This window comes from Acipenser ruthenus, chromosome 2 (assembly GCF_902713425.1).
Source record: "Acipenser ruthenus chromosome 2, fAciRut3.2 maternal haplotype, whole genome shotgun sequence".
Classification (NCBI taxonomy): Eukaryota; Metazoa; Chordata; class Actinopteri; order Acipenseriformes; family Acipenseridae; genus Acipenser; species Acipenser ruthenus.
In genome coordinates, this window is record NC_081190.1 from 35,241,950 (window position 1) to 35,262,745 (window position 20,796).

Sequence of the window (20,796 nt, forward strand, 5' to 3'; positions counted from 1 at the left end):
AACTCCTAAAAGCCATTGCCTCTCCTCCATGCCTTGTCTCTGCAATGGGTTAATGGACTGAGTGCATTAATGAAATGTTACATTTTCTAATTGCTACACTGGAATGATTTAATCAGTTTAATCACTGTCCTCTAGAGGTCTTATAGAGACATCTTGGCAGGAAGAAACTGTTAAAAAACCGGACTGAACCAAGAGCTGTCTGAATGCGGTTTTAGGAATTGGATAAGCATCTACGGGCTGAATGGCCTCTCATTCGTAAACTTTCTTCTTATATATTATGGGTTACAATTTTACAGCCATGGCTAGCCATATTATTAACATGCTACACTGCCATATAGTGAAGTTATGTATTTGAGTACATGTCCAGTTTTCCTATAGTACACTCCTATTGCTGCAGGGATCTGTATGCAGTAGCTTATAACAGTATCTCCAAAAGACCATGATGTAGAGCCAGTCTAAATTTTCAGTGGCTAAAAAGTAATGTAAATTCATTTAGACTTTCTTTATGTACATTTTACACTGACTACTTAAACAAGCAGAACTGCAGCTGTAATTGTTAAGGGGTGTCACTGCAAGTTAGCCCTACTGTTATTGGTGCAGATATAATCAGATAGTCACCTAGTTAAATAGGGATTAGGAGTAAGGAGTGTGTTTTTAAATAAGAACTCAACGAGCTTGTGACCTGTGCCAAGGCAGCTGTGTAAGGGGAGCCGTGAAAGAAAACGAAATTCATGGAAGCATGGTATTTGCAAATGAATGTAAATCAAAAGAAAATTAAAATAATATTTTTGCAGGTAAATTCAGGAAGAGGCACTAACTGTGCCTTTTAGATTGGTTATCAGCTTTGGGACAGATCACCTGATCAGTTTTGCTTGAGAAGATCTGCTCGAGCTAGGGTTCACCTTCAACATTATTAAGAAAATATCTTGCTGATGACAGTAAGATTGGTCTCTGCTTGCCCCAGCGCCTTTACTGCAGGTGCCAGGATTTAGAGCTGTGTCTTGTTTGGGATCTTTTTTCAAATTGTTTGGAGTCCATGGAATATACCCTTTAATTTTTTTTCAGGGTTTTATTAAAAAAAAAAATAATAATAAAAAAAATCTAAAAAAAATCTGGAATCAACTTTGATAAAATAGTGGAGGACTGGGCTGAAAAAGCCAAAGTCAACAATGAGCATCAACAAGGAAGATGTGGAGAAGTTCCTTGATGGAAACCTGTCTTTTGCCCGGCAGTACTTTGACAAAAAGCTGAGACCTGAGGCTATTGCCAGTGTCCTAGGCAGGGCTGAGCCCCTGGTGGATTTTACATCTTTCAGGGAACTCAGTCAGGTGGAGGAGAGTGAGATTCTGTTTGAGCTCATTCGAGACATGCAGGAAAGCATCAATATGGAGAAAGTTGTCTTCAAGACGCTGAAGAGGATCAGCTTCCTCATCCATGCAGACAGATGCAGTCTCTTTATGTACCGCCAAAGGAATGGTGTAGCTGAGCTGGCCACCAGGCTCTTTAATGTCCATTATAATGCACATATGGATGATTGTCTGGTCCAGCCAGATTCAGAAATTGTCTTCCCTCTGGATATGGGCGTAGTAGGAAACGTTGCCCAAACCAAGAAAACCGTAAACATCAAAGATGTCAAAGAGGTAGGTTTTGGTTTAAAGGTTCCAACAAGCTGCCCTTTTGTTTCTCCTGCATATTCCCCATATTAACTGTAATCCCTTATCTTCAGTAGGACTTTGAAATAGCTAAGTATTTTCCCACTGGAATATAGTGGTATGTTTCAGAGAGTGAAAGAACAGGTCCAAAACAAACCGTGCTAGTTGTAATCTCAGCAAAAAAAAAAATTATATTTCAAAGCAGACATGTAAAATATAACATGGAACTATCTATTCGTATAGATATGTTGTTTACCTTGATTCTTATTACTTTAAACAACAGTGGCAACTAGGTGGTCACAGTTAAAATGATATTTTAGAAGCAATACTATAGATTATCGAGTGTAAGACATTTGTGATTGTTTTAGTTTTTGGTTACACTGGGGTCCTTTCTACAGGTCATCTTTTGGTAAATGTCAAGTGTTGTAATGTTCCACAAATCATCTTAATGACCATTTTGCAATACCTATTCTATAATCTGAACATTTTTTAAACCAGAACAAATGTTATGAAAATTATAACATAAATAACATTTGGCAAGATTTCCCAGATATCTCAGCAACAATCCATGAGCCTTCTTTGGGAACTTATCTCATAACAAGCTTATTCCAGCATCCATATTCTTTATTAATACGTTAAACAAAAGTATTGAAGACAATTAAAGAGCAGAAAGTATGGGAAGTGGTGTGTTGAAAGATATATAGCAGAATATAGAGTATTTAAATATATATTGAGATCATTACAATCCTATTGGTGTAATCTCATTTACTTCTGTCATCCCCTGCCGCCCAGTTATAATACCTGGGATTACTTTTCTTCAAGCTATACCTGAGCAAGTGGGTCAACAAAGGTTGACTAAATACACAAGATAGTAGACAAGGGAAATACAGTGTGTAGCATCTGATTTAATATCTGCTGTTGTTTCTACTTAGATAATGCTGTGACCATTTTCCGTTTACAAACTCACAGTTGCCATAGTTGCAGAGGGGCATAATTTACAGCTGAAGACCCCTAGTGGTCATTTCTAGAATCTTGCTTTTTTCAGAAGCAGCCCCTGTAGTATAAAAAGGACACTAGTCTGTAAGCATGGAAATCAAACCAGAAACCGCAATAGAGAATTAAACAGAACTGAAATAGTAGGACTTTAAACTGATAAGAAATTAAATATTCCAAAATTGTATACGGTATACAGCATCCCTTTAACATCACTCTTTTCTGCTGTGTATAATAATAATACAAATTATTCTACCAATATGAAGTTAGTGTACTAGCAGCATAGTACTGCTTTAAGGCCAACTTGGTATTGATATGGAATTAGTTAACTAATGCATTCTTCCTGTTGTTTATACTGATTATTGAGTGAAGCTAATTTTCCGCTCATCCGGTGCACTAACATTTTTACTGCTGTACAGTTGTACCAAGCCTGTGAACTGATAATGAATATTTTTGATACGGCAGTAAAAATGTTAACATGCCAGTCTAAGCAAAACGGTATCATCACTGGTATTAGTTTCAAGCATATTTCTCGCTAGAATAATTTTGTGTCGAGCGTAGTTCTGTAGCTGGGTCACTACATCGGGCCTAGCAGCTTCAGCCATGTGAACCTAATAAAATAAAATAAAAACCGTTGTAAAAACAAACGCAAGTCTTAATAACGTTATTTAATATGCAACTCATTACACACAAAACAGGTAAAACAACAAGACACTTTAATTTCTACAGACGGCACAAGACAGGTGCCTCTCATTGAAGGAACAGGTTAACGGGTAATAAGGAGGAACACCGATCTCCCTGATGTGGAAGGGGTGGGAATGGGCGGGGCGGATGGGATTGATTGACAGTTTGCAAGTGCATGTATCGAATGGATAAAAACCATATTGAATGGATAAGGCACATTGAATGGATAAAGCTCATATTTAATGTATTTAACTTTCCACTGTTGCATTTAACATTCGATGGTAGTATTTAACATTCAATACTTGCATTTAATATTCAATGTTGAATTTGTTATTTGATGTTAAAATTTAACATTTGATACATGAATTTAATATTTAATGCTAGTATTTATTATTTGATGCTAAAATTCAATATGCGATACTTGCTTAAATTTAACATTTAATGAATTGTCATTCATTATTTAATTTTTGTTACTTTCACCTCTCATATTTGACTGCCATGGATGCAAGTAAATAAAACGTATTGTTTCTGAAGTTTGAAAAGTCTATAAGCTTGTAATTATTCAATATGAAATAAGAAGCTGAACTAGTATGTGAAGCACAGTAACTGGATGATGCGTCGTAATGTATAAGCAACCTAGACTACAAACTCTGAAGTGGTACATTTGTTTATTAAGAAGCCACCACACATTCCATATATTATTAATTTGTTCAGGTGGTGTATTTCGAGCTTGTAACACATCTTCATGTGTTACAAGTACTGCTTGTACCAAAATCTCCACTTCCATATTGGTAAATTTCAGTTTTCGCTTCCGATCATCCTCATCACCATGGCTAGTACCAGGCTGAGGTCTTTGTGTGTCATTCATTTTCTTTTGGAATGTGTAGCCTACACACACAGGGTTGACCCAAACCCGCTGTTTATTGTGAAAGGTGTGTAATTCTCCACCGCTAATTGCGGTGAGGGGTATTTAAATTGTTTGATTGCGGAGTCGCCTTCTTCACCTAATTAGTCTTATAAAATAGGTCGTTATTTTGACACTGAGTGCGGCCGTACTGAACACGCACAATACGTGGCTTTTTGCGGTCGGTTTTCCCCCTTTATAAAATTGGGCCTGTGTGTTCTGTTATTTCAGAATTCAGTCAATTTGTTAATAGGAAAAACCTTGGAAAGACAAGAGTGAGTAATGTTATTTTTACATGACTATTAACAAGAAACACTGTAGCAGTATTTGGAATCCACTGCATAGAAGATTTTGGTAAGCCCTGCCAAAATAGAATCACAAAGTGGATCAAGTGAAAGTGACACGGAAATGAACCCAGACTGCAGTCCATTCCACCAAAGATATCAAGGGTTTATCTAGCATTCATTTTGTATTGCTCATAACTCTCACTGAAAACCCATAGCCTTTTATTTTTAGATACTAGCAATCTCAGGTTGTATCTGTAAAGTGAACGCCCCTTTTACAGTAGGCATCATATTAAGACTTCGAAATGTATTACTGAACATGTTTTGTGAAGTATGTATTAAGAAACATTTGTTGACTGTTTAGTTTGTAATGTGGAAGATAGTCGTAGACAAAAGTTTTGGCACCCTACACTTGATACAAGATCATTCAAGAAATGATGCAACATACAAGCATTTAGTGAACATTAGCCACTAATTTAATATGACAAAGTCCAAAATACACACATTTGGGTAGTTTAACAAACAATATTTATATATTTTTTTTTTAAAAAAAGCACTTAAGTAATTGCAAATATTTATTCATGACTAAAGTATTGGCACCTTTACATTAAAAGTCTGTAAACATTTAATATAACCGATTAAATATATATATTCATTGATTGAAAACCATTACACAGTAACTAAGCTGCTTTAGAAAATCAATAGCCAGAAAAACAAGTAGTTTTTCCAACAAGAATATAGTTTTGGCAACCCAGCAGATGATGGTCAAGACAAAAGAGTAGGATTCACATTTGCGAAAAGCACTGGTAGCAGTAGCAAAGTAATATGGAATACCAAAATCCACAATCAGAGCAATAATCAAGAAGTACCACAGAACAAATTCACCTAAAATGCTTGAAAATTACGCACACAGCAAGTAGGAGAATCTTCCGAGCAGCTAAATAAAATCCAAGATTAAAAGCCAAGGACTTAAAGAAAGATTCAGCAGCATCAGGTACAATAGTGCACAATGACACAGAACAAAGAGGAGTTGTATACATGCAGACCTCACTACAATCCACTTTTAAAGACAATTCATAAAACAAACCGTGTTAAATAAGCCAAGACATGGAACAGGAATCAGAAGCATTCTTCAACAAAATTCTCTGGTCCAATGAGACTAAAATAGAACTTTTCCCCAAAAATGGACCATAGTATGAAAACTGTGTTGCTTCTGTTAAACATGGTGGTGGTTTGATCATGATATGGGGGTGTTTTAGCAGTTCAGGGACTGGAGACATTCATGTGATTGAAGATTGAATGAATGCAACCATGTATCAAAACATGACAATGGTGCCATCGTAGGCTGATTGGCAGACAGTTTATCTTTCAACCCGATAATGACCCAAAGCATATGGCTAAGTCAGCTCTGGAATTGAAGAAAATTAAGATAAAAGTTCTGGAATGACCTTGTAATCACCAGATCTCAATCTAAGAGAAATGCTTTGGACTGATCTGAAAAAAAGCTGTAGCCAAGCATTGTGTATCCAATGTGTCTGAGCTGAAGGAAATATGCAAGACAAAATGGGCCCAGATTCCACCAAGATGTAACATACTGGTTAAGAATTATCTAGCATGTCTGAAAGTCATAACATAAGCAAAGGAGGACACACAAATTACTAAAGCATGGGTGCCAATACTTGTGCTATGAACACATATTTGAAATTGATTAAGTGCTTTTGATTAAGATTGTTTGTTTAACTACCAGAAATTGTGTATGTGGTATTTGTCATATTAATTAGTGGCTAATGTTCACTAAACGCTTGTATTAAACATTTTCTTGAATTATCTTATATGAAGAGTAGGGTGCCAATACTTTTGTCTGTGACAGTACTTATTATTACAGATGTCCTCTGTGGTCAAAACCTAGTGGCACAATTCTGCACATTTTAAATTCTAAAAATAACTTACTGGCTGTTGCTATCTGAACATTTTATTCAAACCCAGTCAGATATGAAGGTACCCCTTTCCTACCTGCATATGCCCAACCCAATGGCAGCAGGACAATAAATCATTAGAATGAAATCAACCCTGTACATAAAAACTTCAGATTCACATGGAACTTAACAGATTTTCTTTTTTTTTAAACCAGTCCAGCCACTTCAGCTCTTTTGTGGATACCCTCACAAGCTATGAAACAAAAAGCATACTGGCTACTCCCATCATGAACGGCAAAGACATTGTGGCAGTGATCATGGCTGTGAACAAGATAGAGGGTTCTGGCTTCTCTCAGGAGGATGAAGATGTAAGTACCGAGTCCACTTCAGATTATGGGTTAGGTCAATGCTTCCCAACCCTGGACCCTATAGACTACTAATGTCACGTTCCCATCTGCCATTGCGACCAATGTCAAGGTGATTTGAAATGAGTTCTGTTAGTTTCCATCAGCAGCAGATAAAACCACTTTGAATTGAGGTTTCATCATCCCCAGTTAAGATTGTGGACAGGCAGAATGTAGTCTCCCAATCCTTTTCTTATGGAGGAAGTTAACTAATGTGCATTCAATGTGAAGGAACCTAAATGTGACTGTTAAAAGAGCTGTCAGTTGGTTTTACAACAGGGAAATATTGGAAGAAGGTGAATAAATTATTGAATGACATCAGATGGAAACAGTAGATCCCAAGATGAGATCATAGTTTACAGTCTCGTGGTGCAGACGGAAATGTGGCATAAAAGTTATACTCCATGTTTTTGATAACTTTGTAGCACCAAATTCCACCATGGAAATCTGGTGTTATGCTGTTTTCTCAGTTAAAATAAACTAGCCAATGTTTTCCTTTTTTTCTTGCAGCTTTTTCTGAAGTATTTAAATTTTGCCTCATTAAACCTCAAAATTTACCACCTGAGTTACCTGCACAATTGTGAGACACGTAAAGGACAGGTAAATATTGCTGGTACAGGGGTTTTGGAAGTGCCTCTAGAGTCAGACGTTCATCTATGTTTTATGTAATGTATATATTTATACTGTAGGACTTTTTTTGTGGAATCTAGGCTATATGGCTTGACAAGTCCAATTACTAGTTTCAATAAGTTAATGATTTTGTACAGACCTAAAATGTTAGTGCCTCATCCCTTCCATAAGTGCAAACTGAAAACTTGTTTGTTGACCCTGAAATAGCTGGGTGGATTGTGGAAGCCAAAATAGGTAAAAGCAGTGATTAAACTGTAAAAAGTTGGAAGTGCAATAGTTTACTGACCCAGGTACAAAAATAAATCAAAAAACAAATTACTGACAGATACGTCCTGCAATGTGATCAATGCAAATATTGTAACAGTGTCAATCAATTGATTTTATTTATTTTTTTTAATTATTCATAGGTTCTTTTGTGGTCTGCTAACAAGGTATTTGAAGAGTTGACAGATATTGAGAGACAGTTTCACAAAGCCTTGTACACAGTGAGGGCATACCTAAACTGTGACAGATACTCAGTAGGGCTGCTGGACATGACAAAGGATAAGGTACGTCAGCTTCTATTGATTCACTATAAAACATTTACACCTTAAGAGCTGCTGCAGAGAGGATCGCTTCAATTATTACAGCTGTGTGAATGTCCATGGCAGCGTGTAAATGTCAGAATCAGTCACTATGGAACACTTCGGTTTTGTGCCAAAGCATTCAAAAGTCAATATACCAGGTGAGGTCAAAAAGTAATTAGAATAGTTTAGCATAGACAGGCAAAAGCCAAATTATCTGTGAGGAGTAAAACAATTTAAAGTAAAAAGTATAAAACTAGTAATAAACAACGTAGTTCCAGGAAAGGGCAGTACAATTATTGCTTGATTTTTATTTTATTTTTTTGCTAGCTTTATACAATTAACTCTATTTTTCTCTCTGGAATTTGCCTATGATTCTGTCCTTGCTTCAAAATGAGGGACATATTCAGTTGTAGCTATTATTTTAAAGTTAAATTTATATAAATATGTTTCTAAGCTATTTAAATAATATGAACTGTAGGGTGCAGGGGATTTTTGCCAGTACAACTGTGATTCTGTCATGTCTATGTTGTAATAACATGAATAAGAATGAATTTATCATCCAATTTGTATACCTGTTTTGTCTTGTATAGGAATTCTTTGACCTGTGGCCTATCCTAATGGGTGAAGTTCCACCATACTCTGGACCTCAGACACCAGATGGGAGGGTAAGTGTACAATTAATTTATTTAGCACTGTACAGTGTACAAGTCTGTAAAAACCACTCACGGTTCTAAAAGTTTGTGTTGTCATGAAACAACTGCTATGTTATACCATGGTAAATGCAAGAACATTATCAGGTAAGTAAAAAATAAATTAATTCATTCATTGAAAAAACAACAACAACAATAGCAACTGGCTAATTATTTAGCTTAATTTCGAAATTTTAAAGTTTGGTAGTGTCAGCTTTGCCCCAGTGGACATTACTCCACATCAAAAGGAAAGAAGCCCTGGACTGAATTAGAGGACATTTAGGCGGGAACATCTTGGACACCTAATTACCATTGGCCTTCACCTTCATGAGCATTACATTTAAAAGCACACAAATTAGATGTTCCTTTTGAAAAATAAACTTTTAAAAGGGTTTGTGATCTTTCTAAGAAGTTTCGGTAGAACTTTAGAATACAGGTCATGAATAGACATGCCATATAAAACTGGGTAATTACCATTACTCTTACATGGTAAATTGTATTACTGTGTAATTACATCAGTACCGTCGAGGATCAGGAAATGTCCATGCTACCAAAATATATGTAATATAAACACATAGTAAACAATGGGAAAGGAAGGTAAATGTGTTTTAAACTTTACAACTACTAAATTATGATGAGGGCTCATAAGTTATTTTGAGTCTTATCAGAACTTGTCAGAGAAGATTTCTGAAAACTAGAAAATGTTTTCTCACTCTGCTCACCAATAAGGAGAGCTGGGACAAAAAAAACATTGTATTATATCATGCCATTTCATATTATTCTGTGTAATATACCACAGTCTCACACTGTATCTCTTATCAATCAATCTTTTTAAGAATAAATCAATATATAAGATTGGTTTCTTCTTTTTCAGGAAATCATCTTCTACAAAGTAATTGACTATATTCTCCATGGAAAAGAGGACATTAAAGTTATACCGTAGGTGCCTTTTTAAAAATCTGGCTAAACATGTATCTACAGTATTTTACCTTAACAAAGCTAACCTTCAGCTATTGTTTGTCAGAATCATTTAGAATCTTGGACAGCATAACATGTTATTCATTGTCATGTTGCTTTCAGGAATCCCACACCAGATCACTGGGCACTCGCTAGTGGACTACCTACATATGTTGCAGAAAGTGGTTTTGTAAGTTGCTGTACATTCTATAATAAACATGTGTATGTTATTGGACCAATGTAACTTTTTTAATGTGTTGGGGATCAGTTCAGTTTGCATGTGGAACCTTTGTATTTGCCCAAAATACATCTAAAGGTACTCTATGGTCTTCAGAATGACTTTTGTTGAGCTCAGTTGAAAAGACAAATGTACTGCATTATTGTATAATGGATAGAAATCTATGAAAGAGACTATAGCTGTACTTAGAAATATATGTAATGTCACAAACATATTTGGCCAACATGGTTATTCATATTTCTTAAATTCATATTACAGAGATTTTTTTTTTAATTCGATGAAGATGTAGATACTAAAATGAAATTACTGTGAAATATTGGAGGGAAACACTGTCTGTTTTCTTGGTGAATGTCAATAACACATGTTTTGTCTTTCAGATCTGTAACCTTATGAACGCACCTTCAGAAGATATGTTTACATTTCAGGTACAAAGCTTTCCTTGAACCTATGACAGAAATGTGAATGCATTCTATGAGAAAAGAAGCATGAGTATGTTTGTTGGAGCTTCGTAGTAAGTAGGTCAGTAGTTTGTTTAACTCAGAGTCTGCTTTCTTTAACGAAACCCATAGTAAACATGTGCACCTCTCCCTTCAGAGTGACCCATAGTAAACATGTGCACCTCTCCCTTCAGAGTGACCCATAGTAAACATGTGCACCTCTCCCTTCAGAGTGAACCATTAGATGACAGCGGTTGGACAATCAAGAATGTCCTGTCTTTGCCCATCGTGAACAAGAAAGAAGAAATTGTTGGTGTGGCCACTTTCTACAACAGAAAAGATGGCAAGCCATTTGATGAACAGGATGAAACACTCATGGAGGTAGAGTAGACTGAGTTTGCTATCCGTTATTACATCCAAATAGATGGCGAAGAGGAGAATTGAAGGGATCACTAACACTTCCCTGTATTAGCCTTTTGAAGCAATTGAAAAATGTTACTATAGACTCAAGTGAACACTTTCATTGATGTAACATTGCAGTGACTCGTTTTCTTTTGGTTCAGTCTCTTACTCAGTTCCTCGGCTGGTCAGTACTCAACACAGACACTTACGACAAGATGAACAGACTGGAGAATCGTAAAGACATTGCTCAAGACATGGTGCTCTACCACGTGAAATGCCGCAATGATGAAATCCAAAACATTTTGGTAGGTAATGGCAGAGAAAATAACTATAATTAATAAATGAAACATGGAGGCTGTGTGGTCCAGTGGTTAAAGAAAACGACTCCCGGCTCAGCTGCTGACTCATTGTGTGACCCTGAGCAAGTCGCTTAACCTCCTTGTGTTCCGTCTTTCGGGTGAGACGTTGTTGTAATTGATTCTGCAGCTGATGCATAGTTCACACACCCTAGTCTCTGTAAGTCGCCTTGGATAAAGGCGTCTGCTAAATAAACAAATCATAATAATTAGTGTTCCTAATTTTGTACAATGGACACGCATCCAATAACAAGTTTATTTTTTTAACAAAGCTCCCAGACTAGCAAACTTTTAATCTTTGCAATTATGGGAGGTACACTTGGGTACTATTTTTTTTTCTGTCCTTGAAATGCAATGGTGATTTCACTCTTTACACTCATACAGAAAACAAGAGAGGTCTATGGAAAAGAGCCTTCAGAATGTGAGGAGGATGAACTTGCCAGCATCCTGGTAGGGAGAATCTATGCAAATACTGTACCTTCTAGCAGTAATAATCATAATCATAATCATAATCATAATCATAATCATAATCATAATCATCAATTCTGGGTTTGACTGTTTACAGAAAAAGGAACTTCCCGGACCTACCAAATTTGAGATTTATGAGTTTCACTTCTCAGACTTTGACTGCACAGAACTGGACTTGGTCAAGTGTGGTATCCAGATGTACTACGAGGTCGGGGTGGTGAAAAAGTTCCAAATTCCTCAAGAGGTATGCAGTGGATTACAACAATACTATGTATTGTAATTCGTTTCGGAAATGCTAACTGACTCAGTTATTTTGGGAACTGATGGTTTACCTCTAAGTGAATATGCATTTATATACAAATACTATTCTTAACAAATGCTCTATACCAGGGTCTGTTTAATCTAAGTATTTAGCCCTCAATACACCTACAGTAGAACCTCAAAGTTATGAACACCAAACTTATGAACTGACCGGTCAACCTAACACCCCACTTTCAACCGGAAGTATGCAATCACTCAACCATGCGCGCGATGCAACCAGATAACATAACTGCACAAGATCCAGACAAAAGTGAAGCAGATTTCAAAGCAAGTACAGGCAACTTTACTAGTAAATATTAGTTTTAAACAAAGCACAGTTTTTAGTTTTTTTTTCAAGCCAAAGAAAGCTGAATGAGCAAGATGCATGAATGCATTTTGTTTAAAATAAAATAAAAACAAGCACTACGTTAACATGTTTTCCTGGACATTTAGGTTCTACTGCATTTAATGTCCTCGACTTCTATTCTAGGTGTTGGTGCGGTTTATGTACTCAGTGAGTAAAGGTTACAGGAAGATCACCTACCACAACTGGCGCCATGGTTTCAATGTTGGACAAACCATGTTCACTTTACTAACGGTAAGCCTAAAATGAACTTGCATTGTTTTCATGTTACTTCGTTTTCTCAAACTAATCATGTCAAATGCCAATATTTATTTTTAAAAATGGTAATCCTGTAGTAACAACCAGAACGTTGCTGGTAACAACATACCTCTATTTGTTCCTGTTCTTCTGCAGTAACTACAGGTGCATTTTTAATGGTTTCGCTGGTAAGGTGAGGTAACATCAAAGCAAAGACAATAAGTGGGGTATGCACATGTTTTGTTTGCTTCTAACAGACTGGGAAGCTGAAGCGATATTACACAGATTTGGAGGTTATGGCTATGATTACAGCTGGTTTCTTGCATGATATCGATCACAGAGGAACTAACAACCTGTACCAGATAAAGTGAGTATGTTTTAGAACTGAAATGGAAATCTAGAGCTGATGTAGTCTCGTTAAGGCGAGTTCTTTCAGAGCTGTTTGTTGCTGTGCTCTCAGAAACAATTAGTTGAGTGTCTGCTTGAATTATCTTTGAAGACTTTGTGGAGTTACTATAAACCTACTCACAACTACAGTATCCATACTTTATAACCAGGCGCATGTGATAACTAAAACAATTATTGAAAAATTATGCTTTAACATTGAGGCAGTTGAGTGAAATCAAATGCAAATCAGTGCATTTTATGTAACTGGAAGGTCTCTAGTGAAATCCAGTGATACAGTGTTTTCTGCATTTCCAATAAAGCATTATGAGAATAAATATAATTACATGTTCTTTCAGATCTCAAAACCCACTGGCAAAACTTCACGGGTCATCAATTCTAGAGAGGCACCATTTGGAATTTGGCAAATTTTTGCTTTCGGAAGAGGTGTGTACTGTATATTTATAATACATTTCAATTTTTTCCTGTTACACATTTAGTGCAGTTGTGTGAAATACAGTGGAAGACTATCCTTTGACTTTTCCAGAGTTTAAACATTTACCAAAACCTGAACAGGAGGCAGATGGACCATGTGATTCATCTCATGGATATTGCCATTATTGCAACTGACTTGGCACTTTACTTCAAGTAAGTGTGAATGGCATTCTTCAATAAACAAACAAACAAACACAAGAACACACTAGAATCAGAATGTGTTTTGAACCTGGTTTAAGATCTTACATTTTTTCTTGACTTTAATTATTAGCCAAAACAACAATATTTTAAACCACAATATCACCATATTATAATGGTACATACTGTATGTTGCTATGGATTGGTAGTATAGCACTGGAAACCATTATATTTATTCACTAAGCAGGGTTGACACAAGCAAGTAGTCATAGACTACTTGCCTCATTGGATTGCATTTGATAGAAGAAATACTAAAAGAAACTAAATGCATTCAATGACAGATGTTTTGACTAGAAGTCTTTTTCATTGTCTTCAGTTGGACATAGTTTGTTAAACTGTTATAAGGATCCTCCATTGGTGTCTGCCCTGGTTTTCAAAAGTCTACACATATGCCCAGTGTCAGTTATTCCATACTGGGAGGCGGTTTTGTTTTGCTGACTACCAAACAAACTTCACTTGTGACGTGAACAAGACTCAAGAAGAGAAAGACTAGTAGCTCACTGCACCACCAAGCCCCAAGTCAATATCAAGGGGCTTTTTTATATGGTATCTAAGCCTCAAACCAGAGTTTATGTAATGCAATTCTGTTTTAAGCCTAACATGTTATTTTATAGAGAGATCAATTTGAGACTGATTGTATGAAATATAAATGTAATGCCTCGTGTTACTTTTACATTGCAGAAAAAGAACAATGTTCCAGAAGATTGTAGATTTGTCCAAAACATACGAAGATGACAACAAATGGGTCGATTTCCTCTCATTGGAGACCACCAGGAAAGAGATTGTAATGTAAGTTAATGAAAGTAGTGGGAACCACACTGTGGTTGGCATTTACATCTTTAAACAATGTGCTCTGTTGGTGTTGCGCTAAGAAACGGAGGTCATGAGATCCAACCAGTGTGTTCCTGGTAGGATTTGAACATATAACTTCTAATTCATGTTAATATATACAACATACTCTGTATTTGTATATTTATGTAGGGCCATGATGATGACAGCATGTGACTTATCTGCTATTACAAAACCTTGGGAGGTCCAGAGTAAGGTGAGTCAAGCAATATTATTGTATGGGGTGAAATGTTATTGTATGGGAAGGTCACACTGGTTATCTTGGAAAGCACTGTGATAATCTGGTGTTTTTGGACTTGTACTTTCTGTTTTGACTTATTCTTGACTTTGAAATTCATCTCTGATTAATTGTAACTCTTTATAACTCTCTGCTACATTATGTTCAGTTGTTAGTGTAAATTGTAAATCAAGCTAATGGTGTCTTTATTTCACAGGTCGCTCTTTCAGTAGCAGCAGAATTCTGGGAGCAAGGTGACTTGGAAAGAACTGTTTTAGATCAGCAGCCCATTGTGAGTGCCTGCATGGTTTTTATACTGTGGGAAGTTTAATATATAATTTTATGATATATGTCTACCCGTAATTATCATGATTTATTTACTGTATGTACTAACATACTGTATGTATTATTATTATTATTTTCATTGGCTAACCATAAGTGAAAATATACATTAAATTGATTGCAAATCTGTTTGTTTTGCCGATTCTAGCCTATGATGGATAGAAACAAGGCAGCGGAACTCCCGAAGCTACAGTGTGGTTTCATCGACTTTGTCTGCACATTTGTGTATAAGGTATAATATGCACATTTTCAGTTCTCTTCAGTTTTTGTTTTCATACAGAAATTACACTTGCCAAATGGGATGAAACACATGGTAACAGGTTGAAACCAGCACTGATCTGAGACTTACAGTACTAATACATTGATTGGGCTGCCAATTGTTCAGTGCTGCTGTACTGGCTAAAAATAATATCTACTGTATAACTATATGGCTCTTAATATATTCCCATTCTGTGCTTTGCATCACCATTTCTAAAAAGAGATTATTTTTGGACCTGTTGGACTTATACCTATGAAATAGCCCTCTATTAAGAAAAACAAATTCAAGCTGTCATTTGATCACTCTGATTCTAACAACAAAAGCTTACCTATACTAATATGTACTTGTCATAATCCCTTACCCAATTTTGAACAAAATCTGTATGTATGGAGCCAGGTGTGTTGATAAGAGCAGATGTATTCATTTACTTTAATGCTCCACTGCTTCATTGCTGTCTGTACCAGGAGTTCTCCCGTTTCCACGAGGCAATCCTGCCTATGTATGATGGCCTGCTGAACAACAGAAAAGAGTGGAAGGCACAGGCTGACGTTTACGATGAGAAAATGAAGGCCGTTGAAGAGGAGAAGAAAAAGAAAGAAGAGGCAGAGGCTGCAAAAGCACAAGGTGAGAACAACGTATCACTATGTACCCTTTTACAGTACTTGCACAGACTCCTCACTGAAGCCATTTAACTCATACTATGTGTGTGACTTCACTGTCCTCCTGTAAAATAACCTTCTGCTATAGCAGGATAGTGTGAAACACTTCTGTTGCAATAATGCTGACCCCTCCAGTTGTGGCGAAGTTAGGAGATATCAGTGATAATAAATTCCCCTGCAAACAGTGCTTTTGCTCAGTGGTTGTCATGGTTGCCTGTGACTGTTTATCCCACATGGTCAAATCTTGTAGCAAGCTGGACCATCTGTAGCTGCTGGAACTACAAAGATGATAACCTCTATGCCATTCTTTGGAGTAAATTTAGAGTAACTGGGATGAAAATGACATATGCATCTGTGGAAGATACAACCTAAGATAGTTAATATGCAACATACCCATGCCATAACTACTCTTTGAGAAATTAATCAATATTAGCACATGCAGACGCATACCAGTGTTTTTGAATGCTTTGTAAAGTTATTAACTTTACTGGTTATTACATGTACTAGTTATACTGTAACAAACATGGGTGGATTGCTAGAAAAAGACGAGCAAGTTTTTACATGAAATCACATATCTGAACGATAGCATATCAATATCTTGAACAAAACTTTAAAAGAAATTCCATTACATACTGTAGATGGTATAATCCAGAAAGGTGATTACAGGCTAATAATAGGATTTTAATCCCAATTGCTCCACCTGAGCCACATACAACCCACTGAGGCTTCCACTCTCATAGGTAGCTTGCCATCATGGATTAAAATCATATTTAACCTGTAACTGTCGTGTTTGCTTGCGTCTGCTGTTGACCAATAAGGAAGCTTGCCACATTTAAATAGAACTGGCTAGAAATTCAAGTTCTAGGGTTCAGATTTTTTTGCAAGTGATAATTTAGAATTAGACAAAGAATTAATACATGTGTAAGACCTTGTGGGACCTGAATAGCTTTGATATTTTTACATTGTAAATTATAGGAACTGGCAAATAAAATAATTACAGTTTAAAATGTTATAGTTCTACTTAATTGTATGTTCTGCAATGCTCAGGTTATGTTGTTTAGGTAAACAGATTTACTCATCATAAAATGGCCACGCTTTGAAAATACCTCCTTCAGTCTAAACATTATAATAGTAAATATCAGGTGTAATAATAAGTGGTGATGTTTTGCTCCATAGCTGCTGCAGGAGGTGGCGGAGGAGGAACACAGTCAAAGACCTGCTCAATATGCTAAACCTGGCTGCTCTCTGGGGTACACAGGCCCTGCCCAGCACAATAAAGACCTAAACCCTCGAACTGACTGAACCAGGGAAACTTATTCACTGCAAGCTGCAGGACCTGCTGCAGAACCCTGTGGGGGACCCGTTAGAATTATGGCAGCCAGGATGGCACCTAAAGCATCACACCAGACACCCTCCGTTTACATTTTTATCAGCACTTTATTCCATGTAAGGTGGAGGAGGAAGGTGGGTGCTATGACAAGAGCTTTAGAAACGAAAGGATTTATTTAATGTGTACTTTCCTTAGTGTTCAATTTACTCAAATGTTACAACCTACCTGTCAAGGGTGAGACCTCTCAGAATGAAGCCTGGTTACTTGTGGTTACTAATGTAGATTGAAGTAGTTTCAAAGTGGTTAGTCTCTTGGCTAAATCAATAAGCAGGAATTATTGCGGTTTTATCTTTTTAGACCTTTTTCTAATGTTCCCCTTTTTGTTTTAAATTATTTATCCCAAGTTTCCTTCTACAAATGCTCCGGTTGCTCTTCTGCTGATGCAGGCTACACATCATAACCATACAGGGACTTGATCATCTCAGCATTATTATCTCTTGCACATTTTTTTTCAGTGTTTTCTTTCCTTACTTTTGGTCACTATAATTAATATAAATTAATTATATATTTTTTGTCACATTTTGTTAAATCATTGGTCAAGGTAAAAAGATTTTAAAAAAAAAATCCTATGTTCTTACCTTGAAACAGTTTATTAGAGCAAAATCCAGATTACATTGTTATAAATAAAAATGTAGTCCAGCTGATGGTTTTTGCTTTAGTGCAGTAATAATTTATTTATTTATTTTTCATATTTAGTTGACCCTGTACCATAAACTATACATGTTAACTTATAAAAATCATCCTTAGGTAAAATAAGGTGTAGGTTGTAAGTATTACCCTCACAATGTACAGTCTTTTTCCGTAAGAATTTTACTGGGGCAGCAGTGTGGAGTAGTGGTTAGGGCTCTGGGCTCTTGACCGGAGGGTTGTGGGTTCAATCCCCAGTGGGGGACACTGCTGTTGTACCCTTGAGCAAGGTACTTTACCTAGATGGCTCCAGTAAAAACCCAACTGTATAAATGGGTAATTGTATGTAAAATAATGTGATATCTGTATAATGTGAAATAATGTATAATGTGATATCTTGTAACAATTGTAAGTCGCCCTGGATAAGGGCGTCTGCTAAGAAATAAATAATAATAATAATAATACTGTCACCCCTGGTATGTGCCTGTAATATAATTTGTCATTGTTTTTCGTTCAAAATAAGATGTGGAATATGCAGGACTGAACGTTTTGTTTGGCTGAGAGGGATGTGATGAATTATTCAGTTAAACTGCGTCTTGTTCCATTCTGAAAAGAAAGAAAGAATTTAAACGTTTCAGGTAACAACTTACAACCATGGACACCCTATTTTAGCCAATAAACTAACCTTGGTTATAACACACCTTTTTGTTCACTTGCACTTCCCATAGTAACATTTTTCTAAGACTCCTTACTTGTTCTTTATTTACAGTGTGTGGGTAGTACGTAAATCACATGTAATTGTATAATGCTTTTCTTACAGCTTAATGAGTTTCTACCCGTTTGCTTTTGTATGATTTACTTGTTTAACTAAACAGGTTGCCTTTCCTCCTGTTTGCTTCCAGTCTCAATGTATTTACACGAACCGGAGGACCTTTCCTCACAGGAGAAAAGTTAAAGTGCTCTAGGACACTATATGCTGAAACTGCAATCAGACATAAAGATTGTGTACTCAGCAATGTGACCCATTATCCAGTTAGTCCAGATTCTTACTACCAACTGTTGATAAATGCAAAATGACTTTAGGCCTGGCGTGATTACTGTGGAATGACCCAGTTGACAATATTAATATGCAATCTAAAATATGCGGTACCCACCTTTTATTACTTAACAGAAGCATCATTTGTTTGTCTTGTCAGTGCGTCTTTATTTAGTCAATAACGTGTCTATATAGCTACATTTTTGTGGTTGCAAAACATTGTAAATTATCTTTTGCTAATATCCTTTAGCCTACCAAAATATGTGTATGTGTGTGTGGAGGCTTACGTGTGGGTTTACTGTTGTTCATCATGTAAATACAGATGAAGTACGCCAGGCTTTTTTTTGTTTGTTTGGAAGGTGCTCTGTGGATTGAAAACCACCACTTTTCACTGATACTAAATGAAACAGGTTAATTAACCCTTGACTGAAAAAAAATATATTACTCTTGTAAGTTTATTTGACTTTCAATTTAAAAAAAAAACAAAAAACATTTAGTTAGATGGCGGCTTACCATGGAGTCCAGTTTTCATTTTTAAATGTTTGAATCAAAAGATGCACACTGTACATAAACCAAGTCTTTAAAATGCAGTGTTTCTAGATACCCGATACTGCAACTTCAGTTTTCTTGTATGGTACAATGTGTCTGGCTAATCATCTGGGTTTGCAGATCCTGGCAAGTATCTCTAGCTATTGAGGTAGACATGTTTTCAAAGCTCTGAAACAATGATTTAAAAGATGTTTATTCGCTGCGGTTAATCCAAATTCTTGTAGTCAAGATTTTTGAACATCTGCAGTCTCCATTTTAAGTGTCATACACAAAGGTACTCATCTCTGCACTTCAGTATAACAAGCATATTAAGGAGTTCCATAACTGACATTGTAGTTTGGAATTTGATGTAAAATATGTAATAGAATGGTATGAAGAGACTTCATGTGGAACTTGCAGTGGAATATATGAATACCGATCTACAGCAGGCTGATAACAGTGACATTGAAAACATTCAAGGAATGTGTACTATAAACAATATATCAGGCATTCACACCAAATATTAGTATTGGAATGTAAGATTTCTGTTTTATTAACTGAGTCTGGTTACACCTATTGATTGGTCAATACCTAGTCTCTCTCTAAAGCTGTACATTGAAGCTATTTTAGGTTTGTTACACATCAAGATCAGAACAGGCTGTTGCTAGAAGCTGCATCTGATACTTCGTATTATAATTGTCTTTTTGGCTTGCGACGAAAACTGTATTTGAATATAATCTATAAACCAAAGGCGTTGAGAACACACTGGGATGTAAGGGTTGAAGAGATGCTTTTTGATTTTCTGATCCGAATATGGGAAGAAAGGTACTTTATTGGGGCATTTGCCCTCCCTATACGCCACGCCATGACACCCCTGATAACAACAGATTTACTCACAAGGCCACTATGATTGTTAACTAGCATAACTTTGGTATATCTTTGTCATGTAAAATGAACATGTTACTGAAAAAATAAATATGTAAAACTTTCAAAGCATTCGTTTTTTCTTGTCCTTTGCTTTGTGTCTTATCACTGTCTTCATTTTTTTTATATAATAACTTGTACAGTCCTCTTTTTTGTGGGTATCTAAACATTTCATACCTGCAGTGGCTGTTTACCAAAAACAAAAAGAATGTTACTTGGCTGACCAGTTTTACCAAAATTTAAAAGTATCCATAGAAACGTAGTGCAGGGGACCAATTTCCTACCATAGACACTGATCCTTTAAATATGATCATGGCTTAATGTAGAATCTTTCTGAATGCATGTCCTAGGACAAATGTGCCCTGCAGTTGTAGGAAGGAGGACTGAGTGTCTCAAGCTGTGAATCA

General features: G+C 36.3%; 1 protein-coding gene across 1 annotated transcript; it reads left to right on the plus strand.

The window, feature by feature from the left end:
- Positions 1-656: 656 nt before the first annotated feature.
- LOC131699104 (rod cGMP-specific 3',5'-cyclic phosphodiesterase subunit beta-like) lies at positions 657-20,461 on the plus strand. The gene is made up of 22 exons (XM_058994929.1): positions 657-1,640; positions 6,649-6,801; positions 7,348-7,437; positions 7,875-8,015; positions 8,624-8,698; positions 9,597-9,661; positions 9,803-9,869; positions 10,295-10,342; positions 10,586-10,735; positions 10,918-11,061; positions 11,497-11,562; positions 11,678-11,824; positions 12,371-12,478; positions 12,739-12,848; positions 13,225-13,312; positions 13,413-13,513; positions 14,240-14,347; positions 14,540-14,603; positions 14,842-14,916; positions 15,115-15,198; positions 15,690-15,849; positions 17,061-20,461. Exons 1-22 carry the CDS (start codon positions 1,170-1,172, stop codon positions 17,114-17,116), a joined length of 2,571 nt encoding a protein of 856 aa, XP_058850912.1. The 5' UTR covers positions 657-1,169; the 3' UTR covers positions 17,117-20,461.
- The last annotated feature ends 335 nt before the right edge of the window (positions 20,462-20,796 follow it).